Genomic DNA, 18,492 nt, shown 5'->3' with positions numbered 1-18,492 from the left:
GAGAATGACAATGGGTAGGGAAAGAGAAGATAGAACAGAGACGAACAGCACAAGACCAGCAGCAGCCAAGCAAGAGCAAAGATGGGAGGAACCGTGGAGCTCTCAGTCTTCCGGACTCACACACCATGGTTCTCTAGGCCAGGCTCAGCCGGGTACCAGCCGGCTACCTCTCTCCTGGCTGTGTGTATCTATCAAAAGGTGTGCCTGGCCCTTTCATGGCCTTTAAAGTCAATTCCCTGTCGTAAAAGGGGCCAGGTTAGACACGACCATTGAAACCCCACCTTAACAACAACTGGGTAATCAGTTATAAAAAACGAACCAAGGAAACTTTCACATATTTAAATAGACCTCTCTTTCAAAGTGATTTTTATTTTATTTTATTTTATAATGTGAGCAAGGCACACTGAGCCTGTAAAGAAAACCTAATCCTCATTAAACTTCAAGATTTTTTATTAAGCTAATTTCTAGTTCATACTACATTTTCTAACTGTATTATTAAAATTAAGTTTCTTCACCAGACCAATAAAATTCCCATCATTAGAATTCCATGAAAAATTTCAAAACACACCCTCACCTTCTCCACATATATTCTTGATTTAGGAGCTTGGTCCCCTGTTTAAGTTCTCATGAGAAAAGTCTAAATTGAAAGGCCTAAAGGCTGTCATTAAAGAAACATTTGACAATTACACTGAGAACAATTACACTCTTTATTTTTTTCTCACCACAAACTAAATGACAGCCAGAGGGAAGATTCACAGGCGACTTCCTAACACCAGGAAAATATCAGGAGAGCGAACTGCTAGGAGAGCAAACATTTATTTTTGACATCAGGTTTGTCTTCAAAACAACAGCAACAGCAGCAGCAGCAGCAGCAGCAGCAGCAGCAGCAGCAACAACAACAACATGTTGCCTGGATGCGCGTGTGGCTGTCCTACACAAGCGCGGTCTCTACCCTGGGAAATGCTTCCCGTCCAGGCTACCACATCTGCTTAGTCATCATCATTTCTGTCCTAACTCCCGCCCCTCTGTGTCAGCTCATTCAAGGGCTTTTCTTTCTGAGAGAGCATGTTCCGCAGGGTAAACCTGCCTCAGAACAATGGCAGCATTCGACAGTGAGCCTTTCCCACAAATTCAGCATTCACAGCTTTCCTGCAAAAGTCCTCTCTAGCCTTGTGTGCACAGGGGTGTGTGTGTGTGTGTGTGTGTTATATGCAGCTATGCACACATGCTAAGGCCACAAGCAGATATTGGGCTATCTTCCTCTCTTACTCGCTGCCTTATTACAAGGTCTCTCAATGATCTCCAAGGATCTTCCATCTCCCCTTGGGCTGGGGTTCTAGACCTGCCCTGCCACACTCAGCTTTTTATGAGTGCTAGAGATTTGGATTTGAACTCTGCTCCTCGTTTTCACAGAAAGTGTTCTTGTCCATCGAACCCTCTCCCTATCCTTTATTCCTTAAACTGTCAGCGATTTGTGAAAGGTGAGATACAGTTTAAAGAAGTTAAACTGTAATCAATAAAAACTGGGGCCAGGGAGAACCTATCACTCGTGTAAAGAGGGGGTCTTGTCTTCACTTGCCTGTAACCCCAGCATCGTGAGGCAGAGACTGGTGGATCCCGAGAGCGCACTGGCCAGTCAGCCTAGCTGAGAGAGCAAGCTTCCGGGTCAGTGAGAGACACGGTCTTAGGTTAGTAAGTCAGAGAGTAACAGAGGAAGACAAAGGCCAGTCTCTGACCTCCACATGTGCATGCACCTGCACACTTGTGTGCATGCAACATACACCCCATAATATACTTCGGAACACACAACACACACATACGAGATACACACACCCAAAAATTAAAAGAAAGCTTTTCATGGGTTAATATACTAAGGGCCTAACCAATCATCAATAATTCCCTTTGGGTTTGTTCTGGAGTGTAGAATGAAATGTAAATATTTCTCTAGAAAGGTTTAAAAACATTAAGAAAATAATGTCTACATAGAAAGGATTGTGATCAAGGTGCAGGATGTGAAACTCTCAGAGAATCAATAAAAACGTTATGTGTGGGGCGGGGGAGAAATTATTTCTCTCTGGTTGTTGAATAAAAAAAGAAACTAGGTAACTATTATTAGCTTGGTTGGCGGTAATAAGTTCGCATTTGTACAGTGTTTTTTTTTTTTTTATTTTGACCTAAATTTCCCATGACTCAGTGACTCCTGTCAGCGATGTCATGAGGCTTTGTCTAGCACGTGAAGCAGCTCAGGCTCTGAGGAGGTCAGTATCTTACTCAGATGGCACAGCCTTGAAGTGATGGAGCCAGGACTCTTGACTAAGGCAAACCCAAACGTAATCCAAGCTCCTAACTATGTGTCCCCCTTGCCACAAGCTGGAACATCAGCCGTAAACTGGAGTAAGACCTGTTCTGCCACCAAGTCACCATGTGGTGCGACAGATGGACGTCCCTGTAAGGAATCCACAGTGTCCTGAACAGTGCAGCCCACCGCTGGCATCTGAGCATTTGGGTGTGATTCTGGCTGGCAGTTTCGGGTACTCCAAGAGCTTCTTGGTGTCCAAGGCCTTCTTTCTAAGGCTGCCCTGGACTTGGGTCCTCCATCTTTTCTCTCATAGGAAACATTCCAGTGAGCTTTATTTAAAAATGTAGATAATCCACTGAAAATAATCTAGTAAAAAATCCTCAAATTTTAGGGATTTCATAATAAACCATAGCCCAGTGGTAGAACGCGTGCTTGAGATATTCCAGACCCAGGTTTAATCCCACAAGTGTATTCGGTAACCAGAATTTCAGCAGTTACAGAAATGACTGTCTTGGAAAATGGAGCTACAGTGAGGACCCAGTCAGTGGAGCCACAGTCCATCAGGAGTCAAAGAAACAAAACAAAACAAAACAAACAAGACCACATCTTCTGCCCTGGAAAGCTGTACCTTTTTGGAATGTGGCTAATTTAGACAATTCCTGACCTAAAAGTAAATATCATAAACTCACGGCCATCATCGAAGCCTTCATCCCAGCGTGGATAATAGTGGCCTTCCACCCCTGCCTTTCCATTTGCAGTCTGAGGTTAAGACTATCCACCCTGGAGCCAGACTGCATCAATCCCAACTCCATCTTTCATGGGTGCATGGCTTCGGAACCTACACAAGCCCTCTATGTATTGCTTTCTTCAGATGGAAAAGATGGTTGCTAATAGGAGTACCCTTTAGTCCTGCCATCCTGGAGACTGAATGAGTACACATATAGATAATGACCTGAGGGACTATGTGCGGTGGTTACAATGTATCTAATAGCTAACAGTTCTCCTCTTCCTCCTCCTTCTTTTCTCCTCCTCCTCTTCCTTTTTCTCCTCTTTCTTATCCTTCTTCTGCTCCTCCTGGTCCTCCTCCTCCTCTTTTGCTACAAAGTCAACTTTGGTGAGATAGAGTTATAGTTTGTTCACTGAGGTATCCCCTGCATGTGGAACAGACCTGGTGTGATGGTTTATATATGCTCAGCCCAGGGAGTGGCACTATTAAAAGGTATGGCCCTGTTAGAATAGGTGTGGTCCTGTTGGAGTAGGTGTGTCACTATGGGTATGGGCTATAAAACCCTCATCCTAGCTGCCTGGAAGCAGTCTCCTCATAGCAGCCTTCAGATGAAGACACAGAACTCTCAGCATTGCTGTACCATGCCTGACTGAACTCTGTCATGCTCCCTCCTTGATGATAATGGACTGAATCTCTGAACCTGTAAGCCAGCCCCAACTAGATGTTGTCCTTTGTAAGACTTGCACTGGTCATGGTGTCTGTTCACAGCAGTAAAACCCTAACTAGGACACCTGGCATTCAGCAGATGGACAGTGTTTGCTGAATGACTGCATGAACTGCAAGTCATGCATCCGTTCCCTCCATCCAACCTTGGTTCCCTGTATCTCAATCTGTCCTATTCTCTGTTCCTGAACGATCCGCATGGGCACACCTAGCCTCTCTGGCAACTACCCCTTACCTCAAGGCCTGCCTGCCTTCTCAGGCCACAACACCTGTTTCCTGGGCCTCATGGTCACCGTGGTCCTTATCTGAGACAGCTTTCTATTAGGACCACAGTCGGCCTCCTTCAGAAAGTACTGACGGCATTCTCTTAAGCTCTCCCTGCAGCCAGAGCCTTTACTGGCACACACACATTACTCTTCTTATGAGATCCAAAAGGTGGATACTAGGGAATTCTTATGGTGACAGAATGTTCAGGCTCAGGGAACAGCACAGAAGCCTAGTATGGCTGACAAGATGCAGCTGGAGCTGAACAGTAAGTGCCAAGAAAGAGAACTTGGCTCCCCATCTGTCCTGATGGAAGACAAGGTCAGGCCAAGAGAGGAACAGAGCTGTGTGCAGTCCATACTGCCACAGCCACCAGCAGTTCACAGTGACTTCGGGGCACTGATAATAGAGGATGACAGATGCCATGCTGAGGATTTGCTATGTCTATGGGAGTGAAGCGCACATTTGCAAGAGCTCCAAGCTGTGGCCTACCTGCTGGAACTGAGGGAATCTTATTATGTCAGGCATAAATAAGGATGGGGTCTAATCCACCTGGACTGGGGTGCTCGTGCACAGAGAGCAGGGCATCTTGGGATACTGAGTGGGAGATGGTCATTCATTCCCAGAAGACAGTAAATATGCTGGCCTTGCACTCTGAGCCTCCAGAACTTCAAGGAAACACATTTCTGCTGAGTGAGACATCCAGTTTGTGGCATTTTGCCCTGGCAAGCTAACGTACCACGCAAAATAGTTTCTTTGGCAAGGTGTTTGGTTGGTTGGTTTGTCTGTTCTTCGTCTAGTAACTCTAACATACTACACAGTTGCTCACAGCTGCCCCCCACTTCCTGTGTGAATTTGGTGACCTCATAAGCTAGGGTTCCACCTGCTAATGTTTCCAGTGATCAGAGGGACAGCTGATAGGCAGACTTGCGCTTATGCCAAAACAGCAATTCATGAGGCTTAACCTTTGTTTACCAACCCAGTGAATGAGCAGCAGAACTGTGTAGGCTGCTGCGTGTGCCGTCCAGGTACTGTACGGACACTAATCAAGTCCCACACACTAACTTGTCAATAAAGCAGTACACCTGCGATTGCTGCTGTGGTCTACTAGAGCCAAGATTCTACTACCTCAAGGGGGACTGCAAACCCCTTAATTCCATCAGCTCCTCTCTGAAATATACAAGAATAGGAAGGAAGGGAGGAGTGAAGGAGGAAGAAGAGTGGAAGAAGGGAGCACGGAGAATGGGATGAAGGACAGATGGACGAATGGACAGAGGAAGGAAGGGAGAAGGAGGGGTGGGGTGGGGATGGAGAGCAACCAGCAAGAAAAAGAGTGAACCACATTGCTTTCAGTGTACAACAATTTGTATTGTTTCCTCATGGGAGGGCTATAATAATAATAATAATAATTATTATTATTTTGCAAAATAAGGTTCCTTATGTAGCCCAGGGTGGGCTAGAACTAACCATCTCCATGCCTCAGCCTCGCAGGTGCTAAGACACTCAGCATATAGTAGGTTTGTCTCATAAGTATTACAGCCTTCTCACACACTTCCAAACCTCCTAGACAACTCCAGGCTGTATGCACACAGGTAAAAATCGGTAGCATTTGGCCGGGGTGTGGTGTGGTGCACCTGTAGCCCCACCTAATCAGGAAGTAGAGTAGGGGCAGGGGTGGTGGTGGGGGAAGCACACGCCTTTAATCCCAGCACTAGGGAGGCAGAAGTAGGCCAGTCTCCAAGTTCAAGGCCAGCCTGGTCTACAGAGAGAGTTCCAGGACAGTTGGGGTTACACAAAAAAACCCTGTCTTGAAAACAAACAAACAACACCAAAAAGATTAAATAAAATTTACAAAACAACACAACAACAACAACATCCTATGTAAATCTTCAGGAAGGGGTGTCCAGGAAGCTTTACCTGGGCCAGAGATTCCATTAGGTTCCTTACAACCTTGTCCTGGTCTTCGGTCAGGATTCTGTGAAGGGTAGCTCGCCTCTCACTATCTTTTCTCAGCATAAAAAAGCCCGAGTCTTTCTCTTCAGGGGATGGGGGCGCACTGTGATCTTCAAAATTTTCATCTGGAATGCTGTAATAATGGATACAACATAAGTCAGGGTCTCCTTGCAGAGTGACAGTCCACAGGGTATGTCTTTGGGCACAAACAAGTCAGCTCTTTACCCCAGGAACAATGTCCGTATCCCTTTCCCGTCCTTTTCTCCACAGGACTTAGCTCTGGCTTTGAAGGAGAAGGGGTCCGCCTTCAGCTCTGTATCAGGAGAAACAGAGCCATACTCGCTACTGCTGCTGGTGTCTTCTACCAGGACAGGAACCGGCAGGGAGATGCTTCTAAGATACTCTGTGATAGGAGGGAGGGAGGGAGGGAGGGAGGGAGGGAGGGAGGGAGGGAGAGAGAGAGAGAGAGAGAGAGAGGGAGAGAGAGAGATTACACTTACTGGCATGTCTGTAAAAGAGATCAGTACCCTTTGCCATGCCCATGACTGGATAGATCGTGCTGTGTAAGAAGCTGATCATGTGATCGCTGACCCTGCTTCATTCAAAATACCATAGGTAGGTGGGCAAGGGTTTCTTGGACCCTGAAAGGAACATCCCCCAGGCTGCAGGCTCAGCAAGTCCTGGGTTCCCATTTTAACTGATGACTTAAATTGACATCTACAGGTCTCATTTCCCACATGTACAAACAGAATGAGATGCACAATTTAAAACATTAAAGCTACGTCCTCACAGGCGTGAAGGTCCACCTTAGCATCTGTGGCCACCTTGGAAACAGGAAGGAATGAGATGCTGTGGTTCTGAGCAACAGGTGCTAACCCTGCTTCACCTAAGACAAACATGCTGACTGCCACAGGTCACGGCAGGAGGAGGCACACAAAAAAGCATTCTTTGCTTTAAAAAAAAAAAAAAAAGTTTTTGAAACCAAGAGACCTCTAAGGCCCTCCCTCCCTAGCTGCCAGACACGAATCCCACTGCAAACACATGAGGCTGCATTGCATTGCTGGAGACTAAGATGGATTATCGCATAGTAGGAGCTCCCTACATTTCATTCCAAACTGTTTTAAAGACAGTACATTTTGCCAGAAACATCTTTAATGCCTCAACATTACAAACATCTCTTACTAAAAATAAGACAAGTGTAAAGTTATTTTAAAAAAGCATGCATGGTTGCTTGGAAACCTCTTTTTACTTAATTTCTCTCAAGCTGGGTTGAGCTGAACTCGACCGAGTCTCAAAGACAGTGGATAATCAGTTTAGCAGGGGCTCCTCTTTCCTTGTTCCCCACTATTGCAAGTTATCCATCGTTGCTGGGGTGCTGGCTACCGACCACCAGACAAACACCCACATCGTGATCACGCACTCTTCTCTCTGGTTTACAAACACCCAAAAGTAGGGCGACCATCCTAGCTTCCCTTCTGTTATAAAGAAATGTCCTGGCAGAAAACGCCTAGGTGAGAAAGGGTTTACCTTAGTCCACAGTTCTAAAATCCATCACTTCAGGGACCAAGCCAGGACCCAAGCCAGGGCATGGTGATGCTCTCATGGTTGGGTCTTCACACCAATCAAGACAGCCTCCTGTAGACGTGCGCCTAACAGCCAACCTGATCTAACAATTCCTCATTAAGACATTCTTGGGGTTGGGGGAGCAGATTCTAGACTGTGTTAAGTTGACAAGTAAAACCAACAACAGGACTTTTATTTTTCCTTTGGCTTCTCCAGGTACTTTTAGGTTGAAGACGTATACGTGCACTCGCGTGTGTGTGCGTGTGTGTGTGTGTGTGTGTGTGTGTGTGTGTGAGTAAATGGTGTATGCTGCGCATGGAGCTAAAGAAAATATAAAAGAAACTATGCTATGATATTAACATACTTCTTTCTAGAAGATACAATTTAGGGTGAAAACATTTTCCAATTTTTCTACACTAAGCAAGTATTTTGTATGTGCAGGCAGGTATACATGTGTTTGCAAATGTGTATACATGTGTTTCTGCATATGTGCAGGGCCCAAAGGCAAACTCCAGAATTGTTTCCCAGGCACTATATGTTTATATTAAATATAAATATATTTATATATTAAATATATTACATAAATATATATTTTTCATGTGTATATATATATGTGTATACACACACACACACACACACACACACACACATATACTGCCATGCTTCCCGCCTTGATGATAATGGATTGAACCTTTGACCCTCTAAGCCAGTCCCAATTAAATGTTTTTCTTTATAAGAGTTTCCTTGGACATGGTGTCTCTTCACAGCAATGGAAATCCTAACTAAGACAAGTAGCAAAAGGCTTTGGTAAGAACTTGATTGAGCTAGGCACAGGCTGTAATCTCAGCACTTGGGATACCTAGGCAGGAGAAGGCCAAGACTCAGCAAGGCAGGGCAGCTATGAATTTATAAATCAGTAAGACTCTACCTTCCCCAATAAGGAAGGAATCAGCACCATGATCACTTGAATTTCAAAAGCAGAACTGGTATCTTGGGAATGAATGGATCAATAGTGTTTGTACTACCAGCCAAGATGTTCCTATCTTGTGCTTCTGTCAATGTATTCATGTGATGCACATGGACGCCTGTCTACAGAGAGGGAGCAAGGCCTTCCTTCATCCTGCTTTTTACCTCTCTGGACTCGTTGGGTGGTCTGAGTAGCCAGCACTGAGAAAGCCTTTGTCTTGTGGGTTTTAAGGTAACTGATTACCTAAAAGGAGGCCTCCTGGGGTAAAAGTCTACATGTTTAAAGGCAGAACCCAGGGCCTGTCAATCATCTTATAAAGGACTTCTGTGGACACCATGTATAGTCCTGGTTCATCCTCAGCCTGAGAAGTCAACCCATGGACATGATTCTAAATTGCTTCTCTTGTTAAGCCCAGCCTTGTGAAAAATCAAAATGTTTCCAAGGTTTCTGTTCTCTAAAAATTAATATATTATTTACATATCATGATGAGAAAGAATACAAGCTGAAGGGGGGAGTCTCTCTAGCAGACAAGGGGCATTTATTTGATTATTCAACCTGCAAAGTGAACAAGGCAATTGGGTTTGAGTGGCGCTCAGAAGAAGTTTGGGTCAGAGGTGTGACCTCAGTCACAGTGATTTCAATGTGATTGAAAATAAGGAGAGCTATAGTTTAGGGGAAGGTAATGCCCCCTTCCCAGATACCAATATTTCATAGGAAGGGGAGAGAGAAGCACCAGCAATGGGGAATGACTGAGGTTCAGCCATGGGATGAGAGCACAGCTGGGTGAGGCATCAGAGAGACCCAGACGTGGCTGAAACAAGACAAAACCGGCTTTCAGGCAAGAAAGCTCTGAGAACTGGGGAGAGCTGAGAAAGTTCCGGTTGGATTTAGCTCCATGGGCCTCAATGGCGAGTTTAGTCACAGAGGGTTCAGAGGTCAAGTGGGAGGGCAAGTACTAGACTGCCAGGAATAGCAAGCAGAGAAGACCTGGGCATAGTGAACTTGCAGACATGAATCCGTGATGGTGGAGAGGGAAAAAACACAGCACTAGGCCAGGGGATGTCTGAAGAGGACCCGTTCATGACAGAAGCCACCAGAGGCATGCATATGTGACGTAGACCAGAGGGGTAGGCTGGGTGGAAAGGACCTGCCTGGGATCCTGGCCTCTGATGGATGTTGACTGTCATTAAGGCTAGGAAGAAGAACACAGTATTGGGTGTCCATTTAAAGGCTTATGGAGGATCCATGCTAGATTGTTCAGGTTGCTTTCTCGTGTCCTGGAGCTCTGCAGGCCTTGAAGAGCACGGATACCTAGATCCCAGCTCAACAGGGGATTCTGGGCTCTCAGGCTGTGGTACAGGAGCTGGCTGCGGAAATCTGAAGAGGCTGAATGGGCCATGTCACCTCAGAGGTGTGTCTCTAGAGAAGGATCTGCATTGCTGAGTTCTAGGGGTTAATGGAAAAGTGTGTGAGTCCCCAATCCTCTAAAGGCAAGCTTTCTCAGAAGGCCAGGGTTGGCTGGGGAAGGGGCAGGTGGCCCCACCTGTGGATGGGACCCAGGTTGCTAAGAATTCCCATCTAGAGGAAGAAGGGGTGCTATCTCAAAGAAATTAGCCATGTTCTTACTTGTGGAAGGTGGGGATTTGTTGGATGCAATTTCCATGAGGAAATCGCAGATTAGAACAGGGGCAACAGGCACCTTCTAGGTTCCCCACGCAGACAATGTAGGGACAAAGCTGCCCTCTAACACAAAGCCTCCTACCCAGTTAGCCTGCCTGCCTCTAATTTCTCAAGCCTTGGTGAACAGCCCCCACCCCTTAGCTGTTCTAACTGCTGCCTGAGCTTCCTCAAGAGAATGGGAGCCTAGGCTGCACTTCCAGACCATGGGAAGGGCCAGGCATTTTAATGACTAGCAAACACCCATTAGTCCAGGTAGAAGGATCTCAGCCGGAGTCACTTCTATATACTGAGCATTTGCCACTAACTCCTCTTATGTTAAATGAATAGTACCATTGAACCAATGACATTAAATAAATAGGCTATCCTCCATCCAGCAATGAGAATGATGACTGGTTTCACCATCCAACATGGTAGCTGGAAGCCTCGGGTGAGTATTTACATTATCATTTCAATAAAAGACGAGTGCCTCAGCCATAGGCACCATTTTGGAGTGTGAGTCAACCACATAGGGTCTGGTGGCTGACGTCCCGGATGGTGAAGTCAGGACATTTCAGTTATAAGAAAATTATGGACTCAGGGCTGGTTGCTGACACCATTCCAGATCAAACTCTTTTCCTGCTCTCTGCCCCTCTTGGCTAATTCTTTAGTATTTGGTGACAAGCCCCCTTGGGATCCAGTCCTGAACACCTTGTCCACCTTTGTCCTCTGCGCACATGCTAACCACCATAGTAGTACTAAGCCACCATGTGCCTGGTAGGGGAGTGTCTGTGCTCTACCCAGAAATCGGCATATGACCTATAAAATACACCCAAGGGAAGAGGGTAATGAAAGGTTTTCTGTCATGTGGAAAACCCAGTCATGGTCATAGACATAATGGAATGGAGGCCACAGAAACCCTGGAGAACAGTGAGGTGAGGTGGTACTTTTGCTCCTGGTTTAGGTTAGCACACGTGTCTTACTTGTTCGTTGGGGACATAGGGGATGCCCCTTCCTTCGAGAGCAACTTTATCCAGGTAAGGGGGTAGATTAGGGAGGAATCATCTCTGGCAGGGGGGAACTCAAAGAGAATTCAGGAGGGCTGAGGAAGTTCTAACAGGAAAACTCTGAGGGCACTGAGGGAAAGAACAGGGACCTGCAGGCTATGGGAACCATCGTGGACAGCCTCTGGAGAAGCCGGTGCTGAGTACAGGAGGCCTGCAGCAGTAAGAACACTCGCAACTGCCTTCAAAGTGTGTGGCCATGGTCTCATCTCCTTCTCAAGAGCAGGTGTCTGGGCCCCTCCCTGGGAGAGTAAGTCATGTTCAAGGCCACTCAGTGCACAGGGGAACCCACGTCTGATCCCAACACCCATCCACTGACTCTAAAGATCTCAAGGTCTTATAATAGCTTACCTAGAGCTAGACTATAAAGCTAGGGCAGAGTTTAAATCCCTGCACAACTACCCTGAACGCAGAGGGAGGGGACACGGGAGCCACAGCTGACTCGCAGAGATAACCTGAAACCTCACGTTCAGTTGAGGCACATGCTCACTGAGCAGACTGGGAGTAGAAGTGACCACAGTTAAGTTCACGGAAGTTAACGTATACAGTTGGGAAAGGTTTCTCTCAAGTGAAAGCCACAGCCTGTGGAAGGGACCAAACGATGCCAGACGGAGAGGCTGGGCACAGCTCCAACTCTCCTATAGGACATTAGTATAGTCTCAGAACCAACTCTGGGAAGTAAGCAGCACAGAGTGACATCTAAAATAAGCTTTTGTATGTCACGTATAAAAAAAAAAATAGGCCGAGGGATCAGAACTGACTTCTGTGCAAAGTAGAGTGCTCAGCAAGCCAAGGAGCCCTGAGGGGTCTCTCCTGAGCAAATTCAGGAGCTGCTTTCCACATCCCAGGATGCCTGTGGAGGGAGAAAGGAGGCAGCACCGCATTCCTGTCTCCAAGCCCCCAACTCAGAAGGAAAGCAGTGACGGGAGAAAGCCTGGTGAATGGAGAGCCTGGTGAAGGGGCCTCTACTCTAGGCTGACTGGCTCTGAGGCACCCTAACAGCCTGCTGAGACCTGCTGGTGCTAACTTCCTGTTGCAATGGACATTAAAGCGCTCACACTCCCGCCAACCACGCACCCACAGCCATGCACTGCTCCTTATTACTCTCTGAAATGCTTTAGTTGACATGAGAGCAAACTCAACATCTCTGTTACGATCTGCAAAAGCTAACCCAATGAGACAAAGCCACACCTCTTCGCCCACGAGAGTACAGTATACGTCTTAAGATTCCCAAAGAAGGTATATGATATTGACACTCCACTCTCCCCCTCCCCCAAATAAACTAAATAGCCAACTGGCTCCTAGAAAAAAGGTAGCTAAGACAAGTAAGGCCAGCATCACACTTTGCCGGTTCTCAGGTCAGTGGGCAAATGGAGAACCCGACTCACCATTCGATCCAGTGGAGAGAGCTGTGGGAAAAAGCAAACAGTGTGTATCAGCTTTGCTGTTAGACTGGGCAGTACACAAAACCTGAGCGCTTGATAGGGGTCAATGCGGTTTCCTGCTGTCCAACTGCCCATCCTTATCCAAGATAAGCACCCAAACACTGGGTCAAGTGGATTTTTTACCCCATCTTATCTTATCTTTTCTTTTCTTTCTTTCATTCTCTCTCTCTCTCTCTCTTCTTTTCTTTTCTTTTCTTTCTTTCTCTTTCTTTCTCTCTCTCTCTCTCTTTCTCTTTGTCTTTCTTCCTTCCTTCCTTCCTGAGATAAGTTATGGACTCACTGACAAAATTCGCTTATAATTTACACTTCCATTTTAATTGTTGCTAGCAACCAGACCACCTGTATTCCTTCCTCCTTTCTTCCATCTTTGGCAACTGTTCAGAAATACAGTCTCTGGGAGGTCGCAGGTATTTTCTACTTCCTACAATTAAAAGGCTTCATTACCTAGATGTTTGGAAATTTAATAGTTTTGTTACAGCCAGTGGTCCATTAGTGGCAATGTGGAGTTTCAACCCTGAAGGACTAGGGTTACCTCTTTCACCCTGTAACCTTTATTTCTCAATGCTAGAGAGTACTAGAGGCTGATACAGTAACTATTCTCTATGTGCTGGAAGTTCATTATGGAGGAGGCCCCAGCATTTGTGAAATGGATAGTAACATGACTTGCCAAATGCCAGAAAGCAATGTGCTGTTTACACCGCTCTCCAGTGAGCCAGTAAATGGGTGTTTACTTATGGAAACATTTTTCCATTTAAAAGCTTTAGATTCAGAAACCGACCCACACCCTCTTTGTTTAACAACTTACCCGAAAGTTTGGGTTGTGTCTTTTTCTTTTTGCTGGACACTTTTAAGAACTCGTCAATAAGCAAGTCATTAGCACAGGCTCTCTTGTCAGGGTCTGGTTCAAAACACTTCAGTATGAACGCCTTGGCCTCCGCAGACATGGACTCTGGGATCTCCGGGTGGACCTTAAACATCCCCACCTAAAGCAAAAGCAGATGCACGCTGAGCCTCCTAATGTTCTCTTCCCTCATCCCCTCCCGCACCTCGCCCCTTTTCTTCCTCTCCTCTCAGTGCTTCCCAAGGCTTCATGCATCAAGTGCCCTGACACAAGCTGTATACCCAGCCGTTTCTCCAGGTGGTCTGAGATGTGCTTTCTGCAGATTACAGGAAACTGACAGCCTGCTTACGTAGCTTTAGCAATGGTGCAGGAAGCGTAACTAGCTGAAGACTTACACAGTACAGAGTAATAAGACATTCCTCCCAAACCCAAGGACACTTTAATATACTCTGTACACATGCGTGCACACACACACACACACACACACACACCGAGCTGCTCAGGATAGCCATAGCAGGCACTGGGCTGGAGATTTTCCATTTATGGACGTCACAGAATCCTCTCAGGAACTTGGTGAATTAACTATTGTCCCTCTTACACCCACGAGGAAAACAAGGCTTCAGAAAGAAGCACCTTGATTTGTTTTGCTTAAAGCCCATGTTCTTTCCCCTACTGCATAATTTGTAAGTACTTCCCCATCTTAAATCACCAATGTTAAGAAATATTTAAAAGCACTTTAAAATTAAAGCCTATTTTATATCACAGTTAGAATCTACTTCTATTAGTATTCCAAAGGTCAGGGGCAGGTGAGATGGATCATTTAAAAGCACGTGACAGGTGAGCCTGAGAACCTGATGTTTGGTCCCTGGGGCCCAAGGTGGAAGAGACAATCCTCTGGCTTTCGCATGCACAACAGAGAGTGTGCATACACACACTCATGCTCTCTCACACGTACTGTACAACTCAATGAGGTTTTCATGTATTTTTATATACAAATGTATCCTAATAAATAATAATATATTTATAATAAATATATACCCTTTATGTTAAAGATAATTCTAGGTGCTTTGCACAGATGATCTCTCATATTCCTCAAAATTTTCCTGTGAGAGAAACGGTTTTTCTCCTCATTCTGTACCTACTGATAAGGAGGTTCATTAATTTGCCCAATGTCCCAAATATCCCGACCCTATTGGAGCCTGTATCAGAACATGGTCAATCAGTGTCAGAGGCTCTATGTTCTGGCCCGAGACGGTATCGCTTCCCAGGAACAGTGGAGGCTGCTGTTAACCAATAATTACTGCATTATGGATAATGAAACAGCATTTTACAGGGAAGCTGTAGAGAATGGAGAGAGAGCAGCTGAGAGAGAGGGGGGCAGGGAGGGGGAGGGGGAGGGGAGGAGGAGGGGGAGGGAGAAAGAAAATCCTGCATCTCACAGTTCCTACAGGCTTGGTCAGCACTGTGGGTTTTCAATTTTTGTTTGTTTTCCCAAAAGTGCTGTCGGTGGAGCTTAGAGCTAGGGACTAGGGACAAGGGACAGAACTCAAGGAGTCTCCTATGTGCACTCTTCATTTTCATATGAGCTTCTCAACAGGTGTAAAGTGGATCACACTTGGTACAAACGTGGACGGTATGAAAGTATCCCAGGGCCCCTGGCAAGAAGCAGAGGCATGAGGGCTGAGGGTGACAGTCATGCTCAGCAGTCCCTGTGCTCCAGGGCAGGAACAGGAACTTCCTGGGAGCCAGGCAGCCTGGCTGGGAGGACTGTAGGGTCACTGCCTTGTCCAGACCTCTGCTGTCCAAATCTCAGGCCTATATATCTCTATATCACTGCCCTCTGCACTGGGGTGGGGTAGGGGTGTGTTCTTACTTCCCAAAATTACTTATGGGAAAACCGACTGAAAGAACAGACCTAAGAAAATAAAGTTGGTTTACTTAAGACGGTAATTACTCCCTTTATAACAATGGATTCTTTAAACATTTGCAGTAGAGAAATGAGGAAAACAGTTTAATTTTTAAGTAGATTTAAATGTGGTTTTGTGAACTTTTTTTTGTGTTCGTATGTGTGTGCATGTGCACGTATGTGTATGTGTGAGGTGCTATGGATTGTATGTGTGTGCATGTGCTCGTATGTGTGTGCATGTGCACGTATGTGTATGTGTGAGGTGCTATGGATTGTATGTGTGTGCATGTGCACGTATGTGTGTGCATGTGCACGTATGTGTATGTGTGAGGTGCTATGGATTGTATGTGTGTGCATGTGCTCGTATGTGTGTGCATGTGCACGTATGTGTATGTGTGAGGTGCTATGGATTGTATGTGTGTGCATGTGCATGTATGTGTGTGCATGTGCACGTATGTGTATGTGTGAGGTGCTATGGATTGTATGTGTGTGCATGTGCACGTATGTGTGTGCATGTGCACGTATGTGTATGTGTGAGGTGCTATGGATTGTATGTGTGTGCATGTGTTCGTATGTGTGTGCATGTGCACGTATGTGTATGTGTGAGGTGCTATGGATTGAACCAGGGATGCTAATAAAGGGCTTTACCACTGTGGCAGATCCCCAGCCCCGCAAAATGTTCTTATAGTTTTCTTACGTGGAAAACATCCACACTATTTCCCAGAGTGTAGAGTCCTCTGTCATTTATCCTGGGCTGTAAGAAGTTTAAATGGATTCTCAGTTTAGAAGGAAGAAAACTAAGGTTGAAGCGCAGGTGTGGACTACAGAGTGGGAGAGAGGATCTTCTCGCCTAAGACAGCGTGCGTGTCCCTGAGCGTCTCTGCTAACAAACCCTGATATTCATCCATGCACAAAGCACCCATTAGCTATGTGAATCTTCTAACCCTTTGTGTTTAATATGACATGTGACCTTAAACATGGCTGCCTGTGGCTCTCCTAGTTCATAAAATGGTGGTTTTCCAGTAGCCATTTCGATGATTGTGCAGCCCAGTGACCAAATGTCGGCGGCCTTTCCATAGCCTCGTGGTCCTTTATCGATTATTTCTGGCGCCATATACTGAAGGGTACCTGGGAATAATGCAAACAGAGTTCCACTTTAGAAAGGCAAAGAATGGTGCCTAATGACCACTTCAAATATTCTACATTAAGTACAACAATTAAGAAAATCTCATTCAGGTCCCGATGGCTCATGTTTCTCTGAGATCCTGCTTTCTTTGCAGTTAATAAAAGTAGAAGCGTTAAATTTTCATAACAGATTTTATCACTGAAACAGAACAGTTCATCAACAGCATCTGGTTATGGGTGGTTTAAGGCTGATATGCTTGCCCCTCTAAGGGGTGCCTTAGAGACTTGACCACAGTTGGTCTGTTGTTGTTGTTGTTCAGGACAATAGGAAATACAGTATCTATTTCTGCATCCAGGTCTTCCAGTATATGATGACTCCCTTATGTGTACTTTTGCGGAGAAAATCTAGTTCATTCACTGATCTCATTCAAGCTGTCCAGTCCCCAGTTCCAGAGCCTGGTATCTGACCCATCACTATGGTCGGAGAAAAAAGCCGGGATACAGACGAGTCCCAGTGTCATCAAAGATGGGAGCAGAACGGTGCTTATGAGAAGCTGCAGGATGTAAGCAAGTGAGAGACGGCAACAGCAGTCAGTCAGCAGCCAGTCCGGAGAAAGCGGTCTACCCCATAGGTAGATGCTCTGTTTAAAACAAACAAACAAACAAACAAACAAACAAACAAACCCACCAACAAAAGAAACCCAAGAATCTAAAAAGGGGACTCTGATGTTTTCAAAGAAATGCTCAGATGTCTGAGGGGATCCATGTGCCACACTAAACAGTACATCATGTATTCAGATGTCACATGGTGCCCCCTTTAGTTGTACAACTCTTCAAGTCTCAAGGGGAAAAGTCCCGTGAGGATAGCGCTACGGCTCAGCAGCACCGGGCTTACTGAACCTGCGTGCGAGCCCTAACTCAGACAAAAATAACTAGCATCGGGATTCTGCGAGCTATGATGAAAAATAAATCAAAAGCCTCTGGTGCATGTGATTCTGTATACGCAATTCCTACTGTGGATCTCAGCAGAAGACTAACGTAGCGGGACTCAATCCGTGGGTCACGACGCCTCTCGGAGTCGACCGGCCCTTTCGCAGGGGTCACATGTCAGATTCTGCATATCAGATGTTTACATTATGACGGTAGCAAGATTACGCTTATGAAGTAGTAATGAAGATAATTTTAGGGTTGGGGGGATGTCACCACAACACGCAAAAGTGTCTTAAAGGGTTACCGTTTTAAGAAGGTTAAGAACGACTGTTTAATGGATCAAAGACAGGTCAAGAACCCCGATTAGAGGTAAACCATAAGAGTGGACATGAATAGACTGAGCAGGAGAGAGGAGGGGTGGTAGAGAGGGTGTGGCATGGTGTAGAGGGGAAGTGGAGGGAGGTTCTGGCCTTGAGGAAAGTCTTTGCTCCCAGTGCCTGGTGAGGGAGAAGCAGGGTCTGAAAGGCGCTGGGCTCCAAGGCAGGCCACACCTTGTGGGACATACGGGCTCTGGCTTTGTTTACTCTGCTTGGAAGCCACCGAGGGCTCTGGGAGACATTCTGGCTGCAATATTGAGGATGGACAGGAGGGGCAGGAGTAGAAGCAGAGAGGCCATGTGAGGTGGCTGTGACAGGAGATCTCTGGCACTGGAAGGGTCACAGCCCGTCCCACTTCTGGACCGACATGCTTCCTCGATGGTCAGACTGCAGCGTGAGAAAGGGCGCCAGTGACAGCCAAAGTCTCGAGTGGCCCTCAGTGGAGAGAGACAGAGAAGAACGTGGGTGGGAAAGGTCTGAGGAGAAGGTAATTAATTCCACTTAGCATGTCAAGTCTAGTTCAAACCTCAGATCTATTACTAAATAGTTTTGTGACCTTGGGCAAGTTATTTAAACTCTTTGAACCTTAATGTTCTCACCGTAAACCGGGATGATGATACCTCATGATTAGGGTTCATGGACAAATTTCAGT

General features: G+C 46.0%; 1 protein-coding gene across 1 annotated transcript in view; it reads right to left on the bottom strand.

The window, feature by feature from the left end:
- Window positions 1-18,492, bottom strand: part of Map3k5 (mitogen-activated protein kinase kinase kinase 5) — a 208,895-nt gene that overhangs the window by 17,349 nt on the left and 173,054 nt on the right. The window contains exons 19-23 of the mRNA XM_021174435.3: window positions 16,379-16,536; window positions 13,467-13,644; window positions 12,605-12,625; window positions 6,192-6,369; window positions 5,931-6,099 (exon numbers count right to left, since the gene is read on the bottom strand). Of these exons, the coding sequence (XP_021030094.1) occupies window positions 5,931-6,099; window positions 6,192-6,369; window positions 12,605-12,625; window positions 13,467-13,644; window positions 16,379-16,536 (704 nt within the window). The remainder of the gene's footprint in view (window positions 1-5,930; window positions 6,100-6,191; window positions 6,370-12,604; window positions 12,626-13,466; window positions 13,645-16,378; window positions 16,537-18,492) is intronic.

The sequence above is a fragment of the Mus caroli genome, unplaced genomic scaffold (genome assembly GCF_978045245.1).
Source record: "Mus caroli unplaced genomic scaffold, Mus_caroli_1 scaffold_9, whole genome shotgun sequence".
NCBI lineage: Eukaryota > Metazoa > Chordata > Mammalia > Rodentia > Muridae > Mus > Mus caroli.
Note: the sequence above shows the minus strand (reverse complement) of the source record. Positions and strands in the feature narration are given on the sequence as shown.